The 19,685-nt window shown below is 40.7% G+C and overlaps 1 protein-coding gene across 4 annotated transcripts in view; it reads left to right on the forward strand.

Annotated features, from left to right (window-relative positions):
* tmem98 (transmembrane protein 98) overlaps positions 1-19,685 on the forward strand; it is a 60,078-nt gene that overhangs the window by 28,641 nt on the left and 11,752 nt on the right. For all 4 annotated transcript variants that reach the window (XM_043675271.2, XM_087977918.1, XM_043675272.2 and 1 more), the window contains 5 exons: positions 2,618-2,835; positions 10,486-10,617; positions 13,687-13,720; positions 15,219-15,334; positions 16,840-16,899. In XM_043675271.2, the coding sequence (XP_043531206.1) occupies positions 2,705-2,835; positions 10,486-10,617; positions 13,687-13,720; positions 15,219-15,334; positions 16,840-16,899 (473 nt within the window). In that variant the 5' untranslated portion in view covers positions 2,618-2,704. The remainder of the gene's footprint in view (positions 1-2,617; positions 2,836-10,485; positions 10,618-13,686; positions 13,721-15,218; positions 15,335-16,839; positions 16,900-19,685) is intronic.

Below are 19,685 nucleotides of genomic sequence, written 5' to 3' on the forward strand. Positions count from 1 at the left end.
ATTCACCTGCACCTCCACACACATCATCTATTGCATCCTCTGCACCCGATGTGGCCTCCTCTATATTGGGGAGACAGGCCGCCTACTTGCGGAGGGTTTCAGAGAACACCTCTGGGACACCCGGACCAACCAACCCAACCACCCTGTGGCTCAACACTTCAACTCCCCCTCCCACTCCACCAAGGATATGCAGGTCTTTGGATTCCTCCATCGCCAGACCACAACAACACGACGATTGGAGGAAGAGCGCCTCATCTTCCGCCTAGCAACCCTCCAACCACAAGGGATGAACTCGGATTTCACCAGTTTCCTCATTTCCCCTCCCCCACCTTGTCTCAGTCAAATCCATCGAACTCAGCACCGCCTTCCTAACCTGCAATCTTCTTCCTGACCTCTCCGTCCCCACCCCAGTCTGACCTATCACCCTCACCTTGACCTCTTCCCACCTATCGCATTTCCGACACCCCTCCCCCAAGTCCCTCCTCCCTACCTTATATCTTAGCCTGCTGGACAAACTTTCCTCATTCCTGAAGAAGGGCTTATGCCCGAAACATCGATTCTCCTGTTCCTTGGATGCTGCCTGACCTGCTGCGCTTTTCCAGCAACACATTTTCAGCTCTGATCTCCAGCATCTGCAGACCTCACTTTCTCCTCACCAATTTAGTATACCTTTGTTGCCAACTGTTTATGGCAAGCACATTCTTCCTTATAGGAGACCAGAGTTGCGCACAATATAATTGGTATGGCCTCAGCAATGCCTAAATGCAATGAGACTCTTTGCTTATAATATAACTATTTGGAATAAAAGTTAAAATACCATTTGCCTTCCTCTTTGCTTGCTTTACCTGCATGCTAACTCACTGTGATTCATGTAGAAGGACACTAAGATCTTGTGAATGCAAACGTTTCCCAGTTTTTCACTATTCCAAAAATACTCACATTTTTAATTTTTTTTACTAAAATGGAAAATTCCAATTTTTTCAGAATTTTATTCAATTATTATTCCATATCTTTGCCTGTCCAACCATCCTAGCTGTGTCGCTCTGCAAACCTTTACATCCCCTTTATCATTTATTTTCCCAGTTAGTTATGTCCATAAATTTGGACATAATATGTTCAGCTCCTCATTTAATCATTAATATTGATTATAATTGGCTGAGGCCATGTTTTAGATTAGATTACTTACAGTGTGGAAACAGGCCCTTCGGCCCAACACGTCCACACCGACCCTCCAAAGAGCAAACCACCCAGGCCCATTCCCCTTCACCTAACACTATGGGCAATTTGGCATGGCCAATTCATCTAACCTGCATGTTTTTGGACTGTGGGAGGAAACCGGAGCACCCAGAGGAAACCCATGCAGGCACGGGGAGAATGTGCAAACTCCACACAGACAGTTACCCGAGGCGGGAATTGAACCTGGGTCTCTGGCGCTGTGAGGCAGCAGTGCTAACCACTGTGCCACTGCTGAGTATCAAGTTATATCTTATTAATTATAGCTTACCAAACTGAAATATTGTTATTGGGTTTGAGAGAGCAGGGGTGGAGTCAAAACCTGTGAGGTTTTATTGATTTTATTAATGCAATGTTTGCCCATCACTAATTCCCTTGGGAATTTGGTGTTAGGTTTTCGAGAGATGGTGTCCTCACAATGAGTTTGGAAAGCCCAGGAATTTAACCTCGCAGTAATGTAGCCATAATGGAGTAAGTTCAATTCATGATGCTGTGTGACCTGGACAAGATGGCATTCCAAGTCACGGGCCAGTTAAGAGCAATTATCAGAGGACGATTGGATCCTCCTCCATAATGATGTCCAACAGCTTTGATCATGTTTTAACTTAAATGTTTTCAATGATGGTAAGCTCAAACTATCACCTATAGCCTACTGGCCATGCTTAATTGAACAGCAAGTACATCATCTGACCTTTCAATCCATTGCTTTTATGCTATCTCTCTGCAAGATGAACTTGGCCTTCCTCATGATGCTGTACTTTTTCTCTTCACGTAATTATCCAATTCCCCTTTTGAAAGCCATGGTTGAATCCGTCTCTAGCAAACTCCCAGTCAGTGCATTTCAGATCTAACTGCTTGATGCGAAGAAAAATATATCCTCATCTCGACTTTTCTCATTTTAAATTTGTGTCCTCTGGTTCAAACCGATCACTAATGGAAACATGTTCTTCGTGTCCATTCTGCTCAGCCTCTTCATGATGTTGACATCTTTGACCCATGTCGACCTTCACTTCTCTAAGTCGAGCAGCCCCAAATTCTCCATAAAACTGAAGTCCTTTATATCTGGAACCATTCTTGTCAATCTGTTATGCATTGCCTTTATATCAATTGCCTTTATATCCTTCCTAAAGTGTAGTGCCGAATATTTGATGCAGTTCATGCTGATTTACTGCTTTGTAAAGCTTTACCACACCTTGGCTGATTTACTTCATTTATAAAACTCAAAGTTCTGTATGCCTTTAAACCACTTTCACAACTGCTCATCCACATTGAGCTGCCAGCATGTCCTTTTGTTCCTACACCCCCTTTAAAATGATATCCTCTATTATTTACTTACATAATTGTTATTGAAGTAAATAAAATGTCTTTCTAATTTGGATTTCAGATAAGATGAAGCCATAGCCAAGTGAGAGGACAACGGGACAAAGTCAGTGCCTCATCCAACTTAAAACACTTCTGTAGCTTTGTTGCCATGGAGACTGTGGTTATTGTAGCTATTGGGGTCCTTGCGACTATCTTTCTAGCCTCCTTTGTGGCTCTTGTCGTTGTCTGCAGACACCGTTATTGCCAGCCCAGCAACCTGTTACACCCATTTGACTCAAAGTAAGTGCCATGAAGGCTTGAGGCCTAGCCCCTTCTGGAAATGGTTCCGTTCATTTTCATGTTGATATTGTTCACCGGCAGTAATCATTAGAAGTACTTCTTGAAGCCGTTAATTCACAATAAGGGGATAACTCAAAGGGATTTTCTCAATTTAATACGTTACTTTAATTACTGTAATGTACACTGGGATAATCCTAGCTCCATAAGTGAAAGTTGCTATGTTTACCTACATAGTACTGACTACATTTAAACATGTTCATTGGATTAGAAGCATTTTGGGATATTCCCTAAGAATGCCAAATATAAATGCAAACATTTTTCTGGCATGGGAAGCCATCAGTTCATCAACACTCAGTTTGATGGCAACTTAGAATGAGCAACAAATGCTGTGTCCTATAATATGGAGAATAAAGAGAGAGAAATATATAACAACAAGCGACTAAAAATCTGACGTGGAAGCATGCCTTAAGAGTGCCTTAAAGGAGAGAAAAGCAGAAAGCTTTACGGACAGTTGGATAAGTACATCAATAGGAAAGGTTTGGAGGGATATGCGCCAAATGCATGCAAGTGGGACTGGTTGGGAACATGGTTGGCGTGGATTAGTTGGACCAAAGGATCTGTTTCCATGTTGTGTGACTCTCTGACTCTAAGTCAACCAATACCATTCACTGTTGAACAATCCAATCAGCCCTACTTCTCTGCTTGATAGCTTTAGTCCTGAAAATCTATTTCCTTCAAGTGCTAATCAATTTTCTTTTGAAATCATTGATAGTTCCTGCTTACACTATCCTGTTGAGTAATGAATTCCAGATTATTACCACTCACTGGATATTAAAGTTCATCCTCACATTCCCCCTGTTGCTAATTCTGAAAACTGTGTATCATTTTACTTGTCTAGCTGATGGAAAGAGTGTTTTTAATGCCTGCTTTATCTAAACATAACATAAACTTGTACACCTCCAGCAAATCTCCCCAAATCTCCTTTGCTGTATGGATAATAACTCCAGTCTTTCCAACCTATTCTTGTAACTAAAACTCCCATTCTGATAAATCACCATTGTACCTTTTGGGCCGAAGGGCCTGTTTCCACACTGTAAGTAATCTAATCTAATCTAATCTAATCTTTTCAAGAAATTTTACATCTTCCGAGATTGTGGTGACCAGAACCCGATGCAACTAATCAGAGCTTCACAAAGGTTCAGCATAACATCCTCACTTTTACATTCAATGTGTTTATTCCTGAAGTCCAGGATCCCATATATCCTTCCCTAACTGCTTTCTGAATATGTGAAGAGTTGATGCACATCCCTCTGGTCCTGCACACTTTTTAGAATTGTACCATTAATTCCCTTCTGCCAAAATGTGACACCTCTGATTTTTCAGTATTGAACTCCACCTGCTATTTGTATGTCCATTCTGCCAGCCCATTTTATGTGTGTCCTGTTACAGACTATTTCATCCTCATTGTTTGCCACTCCTCCAAGTTTTGTATGGTTGTCAAAATTTTAAATCTTATTCCATATTTCTAGATCATTGACATGTGGCACAAAGTTCAATGATCCTTGTGTGGACTCATAGGAAACATTATCCTCCAGTCCAAGAAACAACAGACTTTCACAACTCAGTTTTGCATCCATAAATGATTTCTTATTCAACTACCAATTGAATATTTACCCTGCTACTCCATAAGCCTCAAATTCATTGACCAGTCTCTTAGGTGATACGTTGTCAAAAGTCTTCTTAAAATTCATATAGACATCTAATGCATTACTTTCATCAAACTTCTCCATTACTTCATCAAAGCAAGTCAGATATACTCTATCCTCCATAAATCTGTTTTGCCTCTCCTTACTTAACACAGCTCTTTCCAAATTCCCATTGATTTTTTCCTTGATTATGGATCTCAAAACTTTAGATTAAGGACATTCTCCTGAAAGCATTTCAGAACTTCCTCCATCTTCCTCAAACTTTATTGTAGCATGTATTTCACTTGTTATTTGGATAATGAAAATGCTAAAATATCTGATCTCTAATTCATGTAAATCTTTGGGATTCTCCTGCAAATTCATTCCTTTGTTTTATTCTCACATGATTTAGCACCCAATAGAATTCCCAAATGGTGTGATCTTATCTTTTTTTGCATTTACCTGTGACCAACTGGACTCTGTCCTTGCATTCTCAAAGACATTCACTCTTTTCAACACCACAATGTCAGCCCTAATCAGGACAGCCAGTCCATCTTCCTTTTATCCTTCTCCATCTTTTCTGAGCATTTCATATCCTTGAATATTAAACTCACAGTCTTAACCATTTTTAAGCCTTGGTTCTGTTATTGTCATGACATTGATGCGAGATAGAAGTCACCACACAACAGTTAGCAGATCACAACTCTGTAGCAGATTCGGGACTACCAATAACTGCACCTCATTTGTTTTTATCTGCACCAAGCCAAAGATCCAACATGAGTCAAAGCATTTATTGTGCACCTCAGGGAGTTTGAGCATTCAATTGGTCAAGAATTTCTAATAAGTTGTAATAGTCTGTCTCTAAACATTTCAGCAAAAGTGTGGGCTGTATCCTAAAAAAGAAACATTTGATATGTCTGTGGGTGAAGAGACTATTTCCCAAGCTCCTTTGTACCACACCTCACAGCTTAATGTCAGTGAGCTAGGTTTAACTTAGTTCTGTTTGTTTAAAGATCTTGGTTTTCACTGGAGACAAACAATGAATTATGAATCTTGAATTAAATAATTCACCGGCCAGCTCCCTGAGGGGAGAGTGCTCTCTTGAAAATTCTCGAAGGTGACTGAAATTCTAAAAACAGGGATCCAGACAAACAAAGACCAAAGGAGACCCAGTGCATTAAAAAGTCTGGGACATGTCAAGGTAGAATAAATTACATTCATGATAATGGCTGACATAACCACTGTTGCTGAAGAGAGTGTCTTTCACAAATTTTCACTATTTTAACATATGGTGATGGGCTCCCTCTGCTGGATCTTTCAAAGAAGAAAACATTGAGAAGACTATGTTCCTGATATTTTTATGGAGAATTACATAAAAAGGATTTTTTCTAGGATATCCTGAAGCTATTCTTTCTCCCCTTCATCCTGTTTGGGTTTTCTCAGTCACATTTGAGAATTTTCAATTCCTGGTTTCAAGTGTATTTGTCGTTATTTTCACTTAATATGCACACTATAACCTTTGACCTATAACATGTCTATTTGGCTGAGCTGGGATGTGTCACATGTCTGAGGCATTGAGTTGAGGTTCTACACCAGGTGGGAAGGTTATTAATCTAGGATGACCTTCTAATACCATGCAGTAAGATCAGACATACTTTCATGTCAGTAAACATTAAGCATAATTATATCCACTGGGGCTCCATTAGCTCAGTTGGCTGGGAAGCTTTGCAACCCAGAGTGATGCCGACAATGAGAGTTCATATCCTGCATCAACTGAGGTTACCATGTAGGATTCTCTCTTTCAATCTCTCCCCTTGCCTCAAGTGTGGTGACCCTCAGGTTAAACCACCACCAGTTATCTCTGTCTGATGACAGAGTAACATAGTCTGTTAAGACTATGGCAGCTTTGCCTTTTATACAAGGCATGTTAAAGAGACTGTTTCTGGAATCCTGCAGACTCGGGCTCAGATCTGGCATCACTGGTTATGTGCATGATCAGTAACTATTCTTAAAGTAAGTGTAAGTAATTATTCTAGAATTATTCTTAACGTAAGTAATTAATCATTTTACTCCACATCTCTCCTCAAATTCTTTCACAGCTACCCTCTTTAACCACCAACATTCAATTATGATATACTACCTCTTCCTCTGCATTCTCCCCTCTCACAAGGCACTTTTGGCTGAGCTAAGAATTTCCATTAATGTTCTCAGTCCCTGGGGTAGTCTTTGGATGTTTGGGCTTCCTCATTGTGTTGGAAACCAACCACAGTGGTGGAGTGAGCTGGCAGCCTCCTTGGGACCGATAGTTCCTGGGCTGTGAAGGCTAATCAGGGAAAACCTAATTGAAGTGCCTTTATTCATCAGTTCATTGTAAATAGGAATTGGGATGTCATGTGGCAATACTTTGGCCACTTTTGGAAAATTGCATTCAATTCTAGTCTCTCTGCTAAACGAAAGATGTTGTTAAACTTGAAAGAGTGCAGAAAAGATTTACAAGGATGTTGCCAAGGTTGGAGAGTTTGAGTTACAGGTAAAGGCTGAATAGGCTGGGGCTATTTTCCCTGGAGTATTGGAGGCTGAAGGGTTACTGTATAGAAGTTTATTAAATCATGAGGGGCATGGATAAGGTGAATTGCCAAAATCTTTTTCCCAGGGTAGGGGAGTCTAAAATTAGAAGGCATAGGTTTAAGGTCAGAGGGGAAATATTTAAAAGAGGCTGAAGGTGCTGGTGCATATATGGAATGAGCTGCTAGAGGAAGTGGTGGAGACTGGTACAATTACAACATTTCAAAGGCAGAGGCTACTTTACCAGGAAGAGTTTAGAGGGATATGGGCCAAGTGCTGATAAATGGGACTAGATTAATTTAGGATATCCTGGTTGGCATGGACGAGTTGGACCAAAGGGTCTGTCTCCATGCTGTACATCTCTATGACTCTAAGTGGTGACCAGCCAGCAGTCAAACTATCACAACTCCTTAAAGAGGAAGATGACAAACTGAAATTCTCTCTTTCACATCCATCCTCTAGAGGAGGCTAATGGCTTTGAGATATTATCCTGGACTATTCACCCAGAGACCCAGGAAATGTTCTAGGGAGCTGGTTTTGAATCCCAGTATGGCAGATGGTGGAATTTGAATTCAGTAAAAAAAAAGTGGAATTATTCTCTTACCTCCAGACTGCTCTCATTTCACAGAATTATCCCAGACTTAGCATTTTTTAAAATCAGTCACTAGATGCCATGTTGCTGTCTAGGCCAGCATTTATTGCCCTACCAAAGTTGCGCATCATCAGTGCTGCACTGTTTAATAAAGAATAATGTTGTTTGGGGATGACCTAAAAAGTATCAGTAATCTCTCTTATTACAGAGATAGACAAACCTGTATCTGACCTCGGCTCTGTTATGTATTATAGTTGGTGTGTGTTATGTTGGGACAGTGTCATGTGCGCACTTGATGAGTCATCAGCCACGTTCAAGGGCTTGTTCAGACCGGTATTGAGTTTTTACAGAGTGCACGGCTACAGAATAAAACTGCTCTGTTGGGATTGCAACCAATGATGAGCTTGTGTGTTTTTTAAACTCTGACTGGGCCCTCGTAACTGCCTGGTACAGAATAAATTCTTATTGTGATTCTTCCTGTACCTTGAAGTTTGATTGAAGATGATTGGTAAAATTGATACAGGTAATTGGAATGGCAAATGAAACATTGGCCTTTATTTTGAAGGGAATGAAGTAAAATAATAGGAAACTGCATGTAGACTGTAGTCCACCCTCATAAAAATGAGAAATGCCAGAATTGGGGCTGTGTCCGACATGGAACACTTTCTTCACAACAGAGAAGCTCTGCCTTGGCAAACATCAGCTCATCTGCCTGTGCAGGTGATCATTAAAGGTCTCAGAAAATTCCAAAAACTGTCTTGAGGGAAAAGATGTCACTCTCCAATAATAGCATAAGGATTGTGAATAATTCAAAGGACTCCAATCTTAGTCATTAAATCACAGCTTTAGTGGTATGCAACCATCGCAATGGAAAATGAGCCCCAGATCAGTACCGATACCAAAGTATTGGAAAGATTCAACTACGTCCAAATGCTTCCTTAACATTCACAATTTCCATTTCAACTGGAGATCGTTAGAGCAGCCAAGGCTCCGAGCCCCTGTCAATCTCTCCTTTGTTAAGCCAATGGAGCTAACGCTAGTCATAGATCATTTTTAGGTTGTAAAGAATAATTTTAGAATAGACAGAGGATTATTACTTGGTCTACCCAAGGTCTATCATCTCAGGTCCAAGACATCTCTGCAGGAGTTCCTCAGGGTCATGTCCTCGTCCCATATGTCTTCAGCTGCTTTAACAATGACTTTCCCCCCATCCTAAGATCAGACATGGGGTTGTGTGCTAATAAGTTCTTATTGTGATTCTTCCTGTATCTCGAAGTTTGATTGAAGATGATTGGTAAAATTGATACAGGTAATTGGAAAGGCAAATGAAACATTGGTCTTTATTTTGAAGGGAATGGAGTATAATAAGAGGGAACTGCGTGTAAACTGTAGTCCACCCTCATAAGAGTCTTTGGCACCATTCAAAATTGTTCCACACAGATATTATGACCATTCCTTGAGCAAGCTTTCCCAATTTATTATGGTTTCAAATGGGATATCCTAAATTGTCAAGATCCCAGGTGGGAAGGGATGAACTGACCCCCATCTTTTATTTTTTGTGCCCCTTCCTTAGTTGATGGCAACAGGGTTAGTTTAATAAGGACCTCTTCCCTTTCTCCTAGATTGAAAGAATTTATGTTTTAAAAGGAGAAAGTGAGGACTGCGGATGCTGGAGATCAGAGTTGAGAATGTGGTGCTGGAAAAGCACAGCCAGTCAGGCAGCATCTGAGGAGCAGGAGAATCAATGTTTCGGGCATAAGCCCTTCATTAGGAACCTTCATGTTGAAGGGCTTATGCCCATAATATTGATTCTCCTGCACCTTGGATGCTGCCTGACCAGCTGTGCTTTGCCCGCATCCCACTCTCAACCATGTTTTAAAAAGAATCAATTTAACCATGCTTTCTTGAGCTAACAAAAGAATGAGTTTATTAATGACTAATGAGGAGTGATAACAGAACACATGCAGACAGATTAGACCGTGAGACATGAGTCTAAAACAAGGATAAAAGTTAGAAAAGACATAGGGTTCAATCTCTGAGTTTTGTGAAAAATAAAGGATTGGACATGACAGAACTATACAAGTACAACCAGTAGCAGCTCCAACAACTCTCAAGAGGTTCAATATCATCGAGGACAAAGCAGCTTACTCCATCTCACACCTTCACTGCCTCCATTGTCAATGCAAAGTGGCAGCAGTGTGTACCACCGACACGATGGAGTGCGACAGCTCATCAAGTAACTTTCAAAAATCATCCAAAATTGTGACTTCCACTACTTTGGACAGGACCCAAGTGGGGTTGTGAGCTGAAATTGTGGGGTTGTGAATTTTGACAGAACAATGGCCGACCCTCCTCTTCTTCCTCTCATTGGTCTTCCCCTCCCCCTGTCCCTACCTTTCAATGAAGGGTCACAGCAATTTCTGAGCTGCAAAATGTGGACACGGTGGAAAATGTTTGGGAACCGCCAGCTGAGAAGGAGAAGAGCAGCAGATGCATTGGAGCACCATCAGCTTCCCTCCAAATCACACACGATCCTGACTTAGGGATATATCCCTGTTTCTTCGCTGTTACTGAGTCAAAGTCCTAGAACTCCCTCTCTAAGAGCACTGTAGGTGTACCTTCAGGCACGGACTTGAGCAGTTCAAGAAAGCAGCCCAGTGTCTTCACTGAGTTAATTAGGGATGGGAAATAAATGCTGGCCCAGTTAGTGTTGTCCACCATCTTTGATTAAATAGATTAAGCATTTGTGTTACTCATTGTGTGTTTTCCAAGCTTCGGATTTACCCAGTTGCTTTATTTCCCTTGCAGGCCTACAGTAGATCTCATTGGTGCGATGGAAACCCAGAGTGAGCCCTCAGAATTGGAACTGGATGATGTAGTTATCACAAACCCACACATTGAGGCGATCCTGGAAAATGAAGACTGGATAGAGGATGCTTCGTATGTACAGCATTGCCTTTAATTACTGATTTGCCAACAGTCCTGAACAAATGCTAATCAAATCTTCCTTATGATCTCAGGATTATGAACATGAAATGATTAGCATTCCCCACTAAGCTAAACCTTTGGTATGCAGACAGCATGTGCTCACCTGCTTTCACTTGCCCTCAGGCAACCTGCAAAGTCTTGGCTGATACTTCAGTGCAATATTGAGAGATGACATTTCAGACTGAGGCTTGCACTGCCTTCCCAGGTGAATGCCAAAGCTCCTCAGTCGCCATTTCAAAGAAATCTCACCAATTTCTCAACAAATTCCTCAAACAATTCAACTGGGGAGGAAAGCAAAACAGCCCATTATCTCATTGCTATTTGTGGGAACTTGCTGTGCACCAGTTGGCTGCCACCTCTCTGACATTAGAACAGGGACTACGCTGTAAAAGCTCAGAATTGGCTGTACAATGTTTTGACATGTCCCAAGATGGTGAAAGATGCCAAAAATACTGCAGCTGTTTCGGGTCTCCCTGTGGTAGGAAGGATATTTTCAAGCTGGAGAGGGTTCATAAAAGATTTACCAATAAGTTGCTGGGAATAGAAGGTTTGAGTTATAGGGAGAAGCTGGGATTTTTTTCACTGGAGGTTGGGGGGTGACCTTTTTTAAAATCATGACGGGTATGGATAAGGTGTCTTTTCTCGTATGGTGGGAGGTTTCAAGATTAAGGGGCATATTTTTAAGGTGAGAGGAGAAAGACTTAAAAATTATATGAGGGGCAACATTTTTACACAGAGTGGTTCATGTGACAGGTAAAGTGGTATAATTACAACATTTAAAAGACATTTGGATAAGTATATGAATAGGAAATGTTTGGAGGGATATGGGCCAAGCATTGGCAGGTAAGACTAGTTTAATTTGGGATTATGGACTGGTTGGACTGAAGGGTCTGTTTGACTCTATGATCCTAAATGCAATTTCTTCCTTTCTTCAGTCACTAGCAGCTGAATGGGAATGACTCAGTGGCAAATCTTTGTTTGATTTTCTTTCTTCCATCTCAAATCCTATCAGGAAATGTCTAGGATCTGATTGAGCAGTTGTGTGGTAAAGATTAAGAATAAGTCTGGGCTGAGGGAGCGTTAGAAATACAGTGACATAAGGCTTGATTTTCTAGTCAGAATTATTTGAATGCGAACAGAAACTTCTTTAAAATAGACAGGTTGGTGTTAAAATATTGATCAGAAAATTGAAATCTCTTTGCATTGAAGTTTTGTCAACTTTCATAAGACATTATTTGGTGAATGACAAGATTTTGTGATTGATTTCTTTCTAAAATGATGAAGCAAATTGGAGTTCATCCTTTAACTGCATTTTATCTGATAGCCACACGGGGGCAGTAGAGTAACAGTATCGTGACTGGATTAAGAATCCAGAAGCTCAGGCAACCATTGCTGATTATCATAAAACCCCATCTGGTTCACTAATGCCTTTGAGGAAAGGAAATCTGCCATCTTTGCATGGCCGACATGTCTCCAAACTCACAATAATATTTGCTTATATTAACTTTTATTTGCTCTGTGAATTAGCCCAGTAAGCTACTCATTTATATCAAATCATGATGTAGTAAATAAAGAATAAAGGCAGCCAGATCACAAGGTGTTGAGCTAGCCACTAGAAACGACCAACAGCAAACATAGCCCAAATCAACTCTGCAGAGACTTTCGTATGATCTTTTGTGCCAAAATTAGGAGAGCTGTTCCACAGTTCTGATGTAGGCGAAAGTGAGGACTGCAGATGCTGGAGATCAGAGTCGAGTGTGTGGTGCTGGAAAGCACAGCAGGTCAGGCAGCATCCAAGCAGCAGAAGAAGTGAGGTTTTGGGTAAAAGCCCTTCATCACTAAAGGGCTTTTGTCTGAAATGTCGAAGCTCCTGCTTCTCGGATGCTGCCTGACCTGCTGTGTCCGACCTTTTCCAGCACCACACTACTTGATGTAGTCATATTCACGGAATCATATGTTCCGTGATATCTCTATCTTTGTGTATTTTATTGTGTCTTCACTGTTGCTGGGTCAGATTCCTTGAACTTCCTTCCAATATTGCTGATGGACAATGAAAACTGACCTAGCCAGTGACATGCACATTCCGTGAGTAAATCAAAAGGAGTCTTTTTGTTTCTCTTGCTTCCAGCTTGATCCCATTGCTTTTCAACTGCACCACAAAATGGGGTAGAAGAGTAATCTAAATTACAAATTCCTTGTTTCTGATGAATGCATTTGTACAAACATGGAGATCAGGAAACCTTTCGAAAAGAAACATTTCTCCAAGATGTAAAGAAAATTGAAAGAAAGGCACATAATACTGGGATTAGGACTTCAATCAATGCTTTGTGTTTCAGTAAAGAGTGTCAAAGTGTGGGCATCACCTCTGGCTGTTTTTGTATTTGACTGTGTTTTCCATGTGAATATGTGAACTAACATGTTCCTGTGGGTGTTGAAACCTTCATCTGTGCCTTCATTACTTCCTGAATCAACAATTCTGATGCACTCCAGCTGACCTTCCAGATTCTACCATTTGCAAACTTGAGCTCATCCAAAACTCTATTGCACATGTCATAACTCACAGCAAGACTCGATTCTCTAATGCTCCTCTGCTCAGCGATCTACACTGAGTCCAGGTTTTAACTTAAAAACACTGATCCTTGTTTTCATATTGGTTCCTGTCCTTTCCCTTCCCTCTTGGTAATCATCTTGAGCCCCACAGTCTTCTGGGATATCTTTGCGCCTCTAATTCTGGCCTCTTAAGTATTCCCAAGGAAACTTTCTCCACCCTTAGCAACGGTGCTTTCAGTTGGTTCAACCTGGAGCTCTGGAATTGCCTCTCAGCCTCACTATTTCACTTCCCTCTTTAGGGCACTGTATATTAGACCAAGCTTTTGATCATTGGATCTTATTACCCCATGTGGCTCCGTGTCATAATTCTCCTGTGAAGCTTGGGATGTTTCATTCCTAGAAAGCTGCAATATAAATATAAACTGTTGTTATTGAACTTGCTTTACTCTAATAGACTCTTCTATTTTCCAGGGGGTTGGTGTCTCACTGCATTGAGATTCTTAAGGTAAGAAATATAGCACTTTTATTAGAGACTGAAGGCTGGATGTGTTTTTGCAGAGGTGGACTGGCTTTGGACATCTTTATAAACGGGAGCTGAATCTGATTCTAGGATTCAACTGACAGTTCTTTTTCGGGTGTGGTATAAGGGCACCGTGCACTCCTGCTATGGTCAGTTCCATTGCAGAGATAGACATCTCATACCCATCTTCATACTGCCTGGAAGATTTTCATGGAACCTAGCTTCTCAAAGGCTTGTGTTTCATGACCCCTCAAAGGAGTTGTGAACCCATACTCTGAGTTCATGAAACCTCTGAAAGTAAGTTTAAAAAGTACCACCTATATCCCTTTCATGCCCTCATGCTCTCTCCATGCCTTCATGGTCCTTCCATGCCCCCATGTTCCCTCCATATACAGTTGTCCAGTGTGCACTATGCACAGAATCTGCAAGTCGCATAATAACAAAGGAAATCTTTGAAATGTTTGTGATATCTGGCCATCTGTTTGTTGATGCAGTTTCCAGATAGCCTCAATATGAATGCTTGGTTGAACTCCAAGATGCACTCATAGATTAGCATGGTGGGGATATGTTTAGATAGATGATGGGGGTGTCACTAATGAATTATCAGAGCAGAGATATGTTTACATAGCTTTAGGGAAGGTTTAGCTTTGATTGACTGACATTTTTATAGTAGATTAAGAAGTGTGAAATATGATAAAGCATTTGTTCTTGATGTTGTAAAAGATAAGTGTAGATTTTTTTTAAAGTGGATTTCTGAATGGATGTTCTTTTCATGAGTATTATTAAACTTGCCATTGTTTATTATTTAGCTTGTATCATACTCCTTCAGTGCATACTATACAGTGGATATGGAAAGGGCATGGTGATGGGATGGGGGCATGCAAAGTTGGTGGAGGGGTGAGGCTATTTGAAAGGTGAACTCTATAGGACCTAACAACCTTTATTATGACTGGGACATTTCTTCACAACTTAATTTTAGAGACTGTGACATTAATAATTATTAATTACATGATAAGTATTTATCCTCAGTGCATCTAACAATATGTGCAACCAAACAAATCTAGTAGATACACGACAAGATTGGACAGAACAATCCAGGCCAGATATAATTTTTACACTTGCTTCGCATTTACACCTACCAAAACACATCTTGTATATGAACTCACTCACGTGGTGGGAATATGAGTTTGAATGTTTCAGAGGAACCAGAAAGTCAACAACTTGGTGAAATTTTCATTTGCTGAAACTAATTCCCCCACATAGAGTTAACATGGTGTCCATTATAATCAGATGGAGGATCCGATGGTGAGAATGGGTGAATTTGACAAACGCTTGGTACAGGATGGAAGGTTGATGTAACAAATGCCAAATAGTGCATTTTATTAGGAATGTGACATTGGAATTAAATTTTGTTTTGTTGTTTGAAGATTTAAGAAGAACCAATCGTCACAGTTGTTGATGCTTCTCTGCTTCTATTTTACAGATATGTCATACTCTGACAGAGAAACTTGTTGCCATGACGATGGGATCAGGTGCAAAGATCAAATCACCAGCGAGGCTCAGTGACATAATCGTAGTGGCAAAGCGGATTAGTCCGAGGTGAGATGGACCTGTCTCAGGATAGCGGCTCACTTGTCACTTAGTTGTTGATATTAATAAAGAGGATGAATCTGCAAAGCCGAACTTCTCACAGTGGCTGACATAAAGGCCACTGCCATAGATGATATACTAGATGGTGGAAATTGGTTAGAAACTGATTGTCCACTGCTGTTGAGGAGCATTTCTTTGTGTCTCCCCAGTGGACCTAGAGAAAAGTACAGGGAACTGCAGCCTCAGATCAACATGAGACCTCCTGAAGCACAGAATCTTCATGGGGAGATTGTAGTATTGGCATAATATCATTAGACTAATAACCGAGATGGGGGCTAATGCTGTACGAACATTAGTTCAAATCCTACCATGACACCTGATGGAATTTAAATTGAATTAATAGATCGAGGACTGAAAATTATCCTCAGTAACAGTTGCCATGAGCACATTGTTACAAAAACCCATCTGGTTCAATAATGAAAGAAATCTGCTATTCTTAATGTTTTCTGGCCTCGCTGTGACTTCAGATCCAACGTAATATAGCTCATCCTTAACTTCTTTAGCAAACCACTCAGTTCAAGGGCAATTAGGGATGGATAGCAAATTATGTTCAGGGAAAATGTAAAGAAAATTCAGTAAATCATGAAAATCCTAGGGCTATAGAAAGAACTTCTCAGTCTCCATTTCATCACTTCCCATTGCGCCTCTGTCAAGTCTCCCTGCTCTCCTTATCTTCACCTTTCTGCTGAAAATTGCCTGATGTCTGTACATCACTTCATGACACTGATAATTTGCATCAATTCACTTCACTTTGCACCAATGCTTATTTATTAATTCATCGTGTACTGGAAAATCCTGACGGCTGTAAGTTAAAGAGGGAACATGCAAGAGAAAGAGTCAAGATGCATTATACTTACCTCATAATTATTTTGAAATTCTTTTGCTTTTCTTCAATGTGTTGTGCTGACGAGTTTGATATAAATTCAGTTTGGTAAATGCAGTGGGATGACACAGGCAAGAACACTAATCTCAGTGGAGTTGCTGCTATTTGGAGTCTAGTCACAGGATTGAAATCAAGTGCTTGATTGTTGTAGAGACGAACACATGCTGTTGGATTTTCTTCCTAAAAATGTCACATCTACCACTACTGGAAGAGTATAATAACATTGTCAATAGTAAAATGTATCTTCACCAGAGTGCTATGATACATGAGAGAATACAATAATGAATCAAGTTGAGAAGTTAAGGGGTTTGTCATTGAACTTAAGGGTATCTAAAAGATTATGAGGAATTTTGAGACTGTTTCCATTGATTATTGAAATGATACAAAGGGAATGCTAACTTAAGTTCATCAAAATGATTTGCTCATGTATCCCAATGTTCTAATTATGCTGTTTAAATATTATCGCATTTAGTCATTGCTTTCTGAAAGGGGAGAAGTCAGCAAGTCCTATCTCCAGCTTGGTGGAGTGTACAATAATGTATTATGTTGTTTCTCTTCTCTCTGTTACAAGGGTGGATGATGTTGTGAGGTCAATGTATCCTCCACTGGATCCTAAGCTCCTGGATGCCAGGTATGCAGTTTATATTGCTTCTAAAATGTTGATACCTGTATAACAATAGACTGAAACAGGTGTGGCACTCATCTTTGAGTGGCATTTGATGAACGAGTGGAATAATTACATTTGGATATGAGCACGGTTCCCTGCATAATTCGAGCATAAGCTGATTTTACTATTGCATGAGACTGTTTAATTCTGGCACATCTTAATTTAGACAGAGCTTCTGACATGTGCACAGTTGACTGGAAAGAGAAATGAGATCATCTGGTTGGTGTTATTGCTGAAGACTCTTGGCATGGTGTGCTTACAGCCATTCAGTCCATTTATGCACTCTGGCTCTGTACGAGACCAATTCAGCTACTCCCACTGTCTCACACTTTGCCGTTAGCCCCTTAATTTTCTTTTATCCTTCAGGAGCTTATCCAACTAATTTTTGAAAGCCACAATTAAGTCTACATCCACCACTGCCACAAAAACGTGCAATCCAGACCCGAACCACACATTTCAACTCCTGCTCCCTTTAGTTATTTTCTCAATCATTGTAAATCCTCGTCCTCTTGTTCTCTGTCAAAACGAATAATTATTGTCCATCTACTCTGTCCAAACCCGTTCGTGATTTGGAACCCCTCTATCAAATCTCCTCTTCCTCATGTCTCCTATGAAGAGAGGTCCTACCTTCTCTAATCTATTCATGCAGTTAAAGTCCCCTATGCCTGACACCAGTCTCTTGAATTTTGACTGAACCAATTCCATTGCCACCTCGACCTTTCAAAAGTGTGGTGCCTAGAATTGAATGTGATCCCTCAGTTGAGGCTTAACTAGTTCTTTATAAAGGTTTAATATAATTTGAGTTCTGAGGAACGGTCACTTGACCCAAATATTAACTGGCAGATTTTTCTCCACAGATACTGCCAGATCTGCGAAGCTTTTCCAGCCAATTCTGTTTTTGTTTCTGATTGCAGTTCTTTCAGTTTTTATTTATTATAATTTCCCTGCTTCCATACTCAATGATTTTACTCATGAATCCCTGGATCCTGGATGCCATTTAATCACTTTTCTAACCCGTCTTGCCAGCTTCAGAACTTGTGCACATATACCCCCTTGTGCACATATACTATGCTCTTGCATGACTTTTGGAATTGTACCTTTTGTCTTGTATTATTTCTCCTTGATCTTCCTTCAAAAAGGTAACAGTTTACGCTTTTGAGCATTAAATTCTACCTGCCATGTCTCTGCCCCTTTCCTCAGCCTGTGTACACTTGCTTGAAGGCTCCTCAAGGTTCACGATACTTCCATGTTTTGAGTCATTTGCAAATTTTGAAACTATGACCTAACTCATAATGATATATCAAGAAAGGCAGTGGTCCTGGAACTAATCCCTGGTGAACTCAACTGTAGGCTTCCTCCAGTCTCCAAAAACAACCGTTTGCTATCATTTCGGTTTGTGCCACTTCATACCCATGCTGCCACTGACCATTGAACCAACCTCATTCCCCAGAACCAGATCCAGCAATGCCACCTTCCTCATGAAGCCACAAAGATGCCAATCAAGGAAATTCTCATTAGCACACCACAAATTCCTCACTGCTCGTCCTTTCCATTTTTATAATTGCAGGATTTATTCAGACAATTAAAGTCCCCTATTCTAAGATTAGATTAGATTACATTACATTACAGTGTGGAAACAGGCCCTTCGGCCAAACAAGTCCACACCGACCCGCTGAAGTGCAACCCACCCATACCCCTACATTTACCCCTTGCTTAACACTACGGGCAATTTAGCATGGCCAATTCACCTTACCTGAACATCTTTGGACTGTGGGAGGAAACCGGAGCACCCAGAGGAAACCCACGCAGACACGGGGAGAACGTGCAAACTCCACACAGTCAGTCGCCTGAGGCGGGAATTGAACCCAGGTCTCTGGCGCTGTGAGGCAGCAGTGCTAACCACTGTGCCACCGTTTTTGTTTCTGCATTTCTCTGTAACTTTCCTGCAAGTGTGCACCACTTTATCTTCCCCACTAGATGTTGAACAATATATTACACCCTGAGGTACAACAGTGCCACTATTGTTTCTTATCTTTAACCAATCAGGTCCTGTCCTTGACTGCTCCAGGACATCTCTCTTCAACACTGTAGTCCTCTCTTCAACCCTTCAATTGCTCCTTCTTTCTTTTCTTCTCTATCTTTCACAACACCATGTATCCAGGGATATTTAATAACCGGTGCTACTCCCTTGTGAGTCAGATTCCTATTATCACACTACAGCGTATTCTCAAATGGTTACTTACACCTACATTGTCAATCTTAGTTACCATTGTTACCTACGTGCACTGTAAACTGAAATAAAATGTGAATGCATTCCTGCAGTCTGACCCCACCTAACAGCTATTATTACCCGTCCTAGTGCTCTATTTTCAGATCCTTTGTGTGTCTTTTCTCTTGCTTCTAATAATACATACAGATTCTCACCATCTGCCAGATTAATTTAAATCCCCTCCAAAGAGCAAATTGTCCCACCAGGAATGTATGGTCCACCCCTATTGAGGAAGGACCCATTCTACTTGCCCCAGAATCCCCCAGGGATGAGGCATTTCAATGCTAAAGATTGGAGAAGTTGGGACTGTTTTCCTAACAGCAGAGAAGGCTGAGAGGAGATTTGACAGGAGGCATTCAATATTGTGAAAGGAATGAGAGTGAGAAAGCACAGACTTAAAAAAAAATTAGTAAAAGAAGCAAAAGTGATATGAGGAAGCAGTTTCACGCAATAAGTAGTCAAGAGCCTTGAATCCATAGCC

The sequence above is a fragment of the Chiloscyllium plagiosum genome, unplaced genomic scaffold (genome assembly GCF_037043375.1).
Source record: "Chiloscyllium plagiosum isolate Xiang-an unplaced genomic scaffold, Cpla_swu_hap1 HiC_scaffold_32, whole genome shotgun sequence".
Lineage (NCBI taxonomy): Eukaryota > Metazoa > Chordata > Chondrichthyes > Orectolobiformes > Hemiscylliidae > Chiloscyllium > Chiloscyllium plagiosum.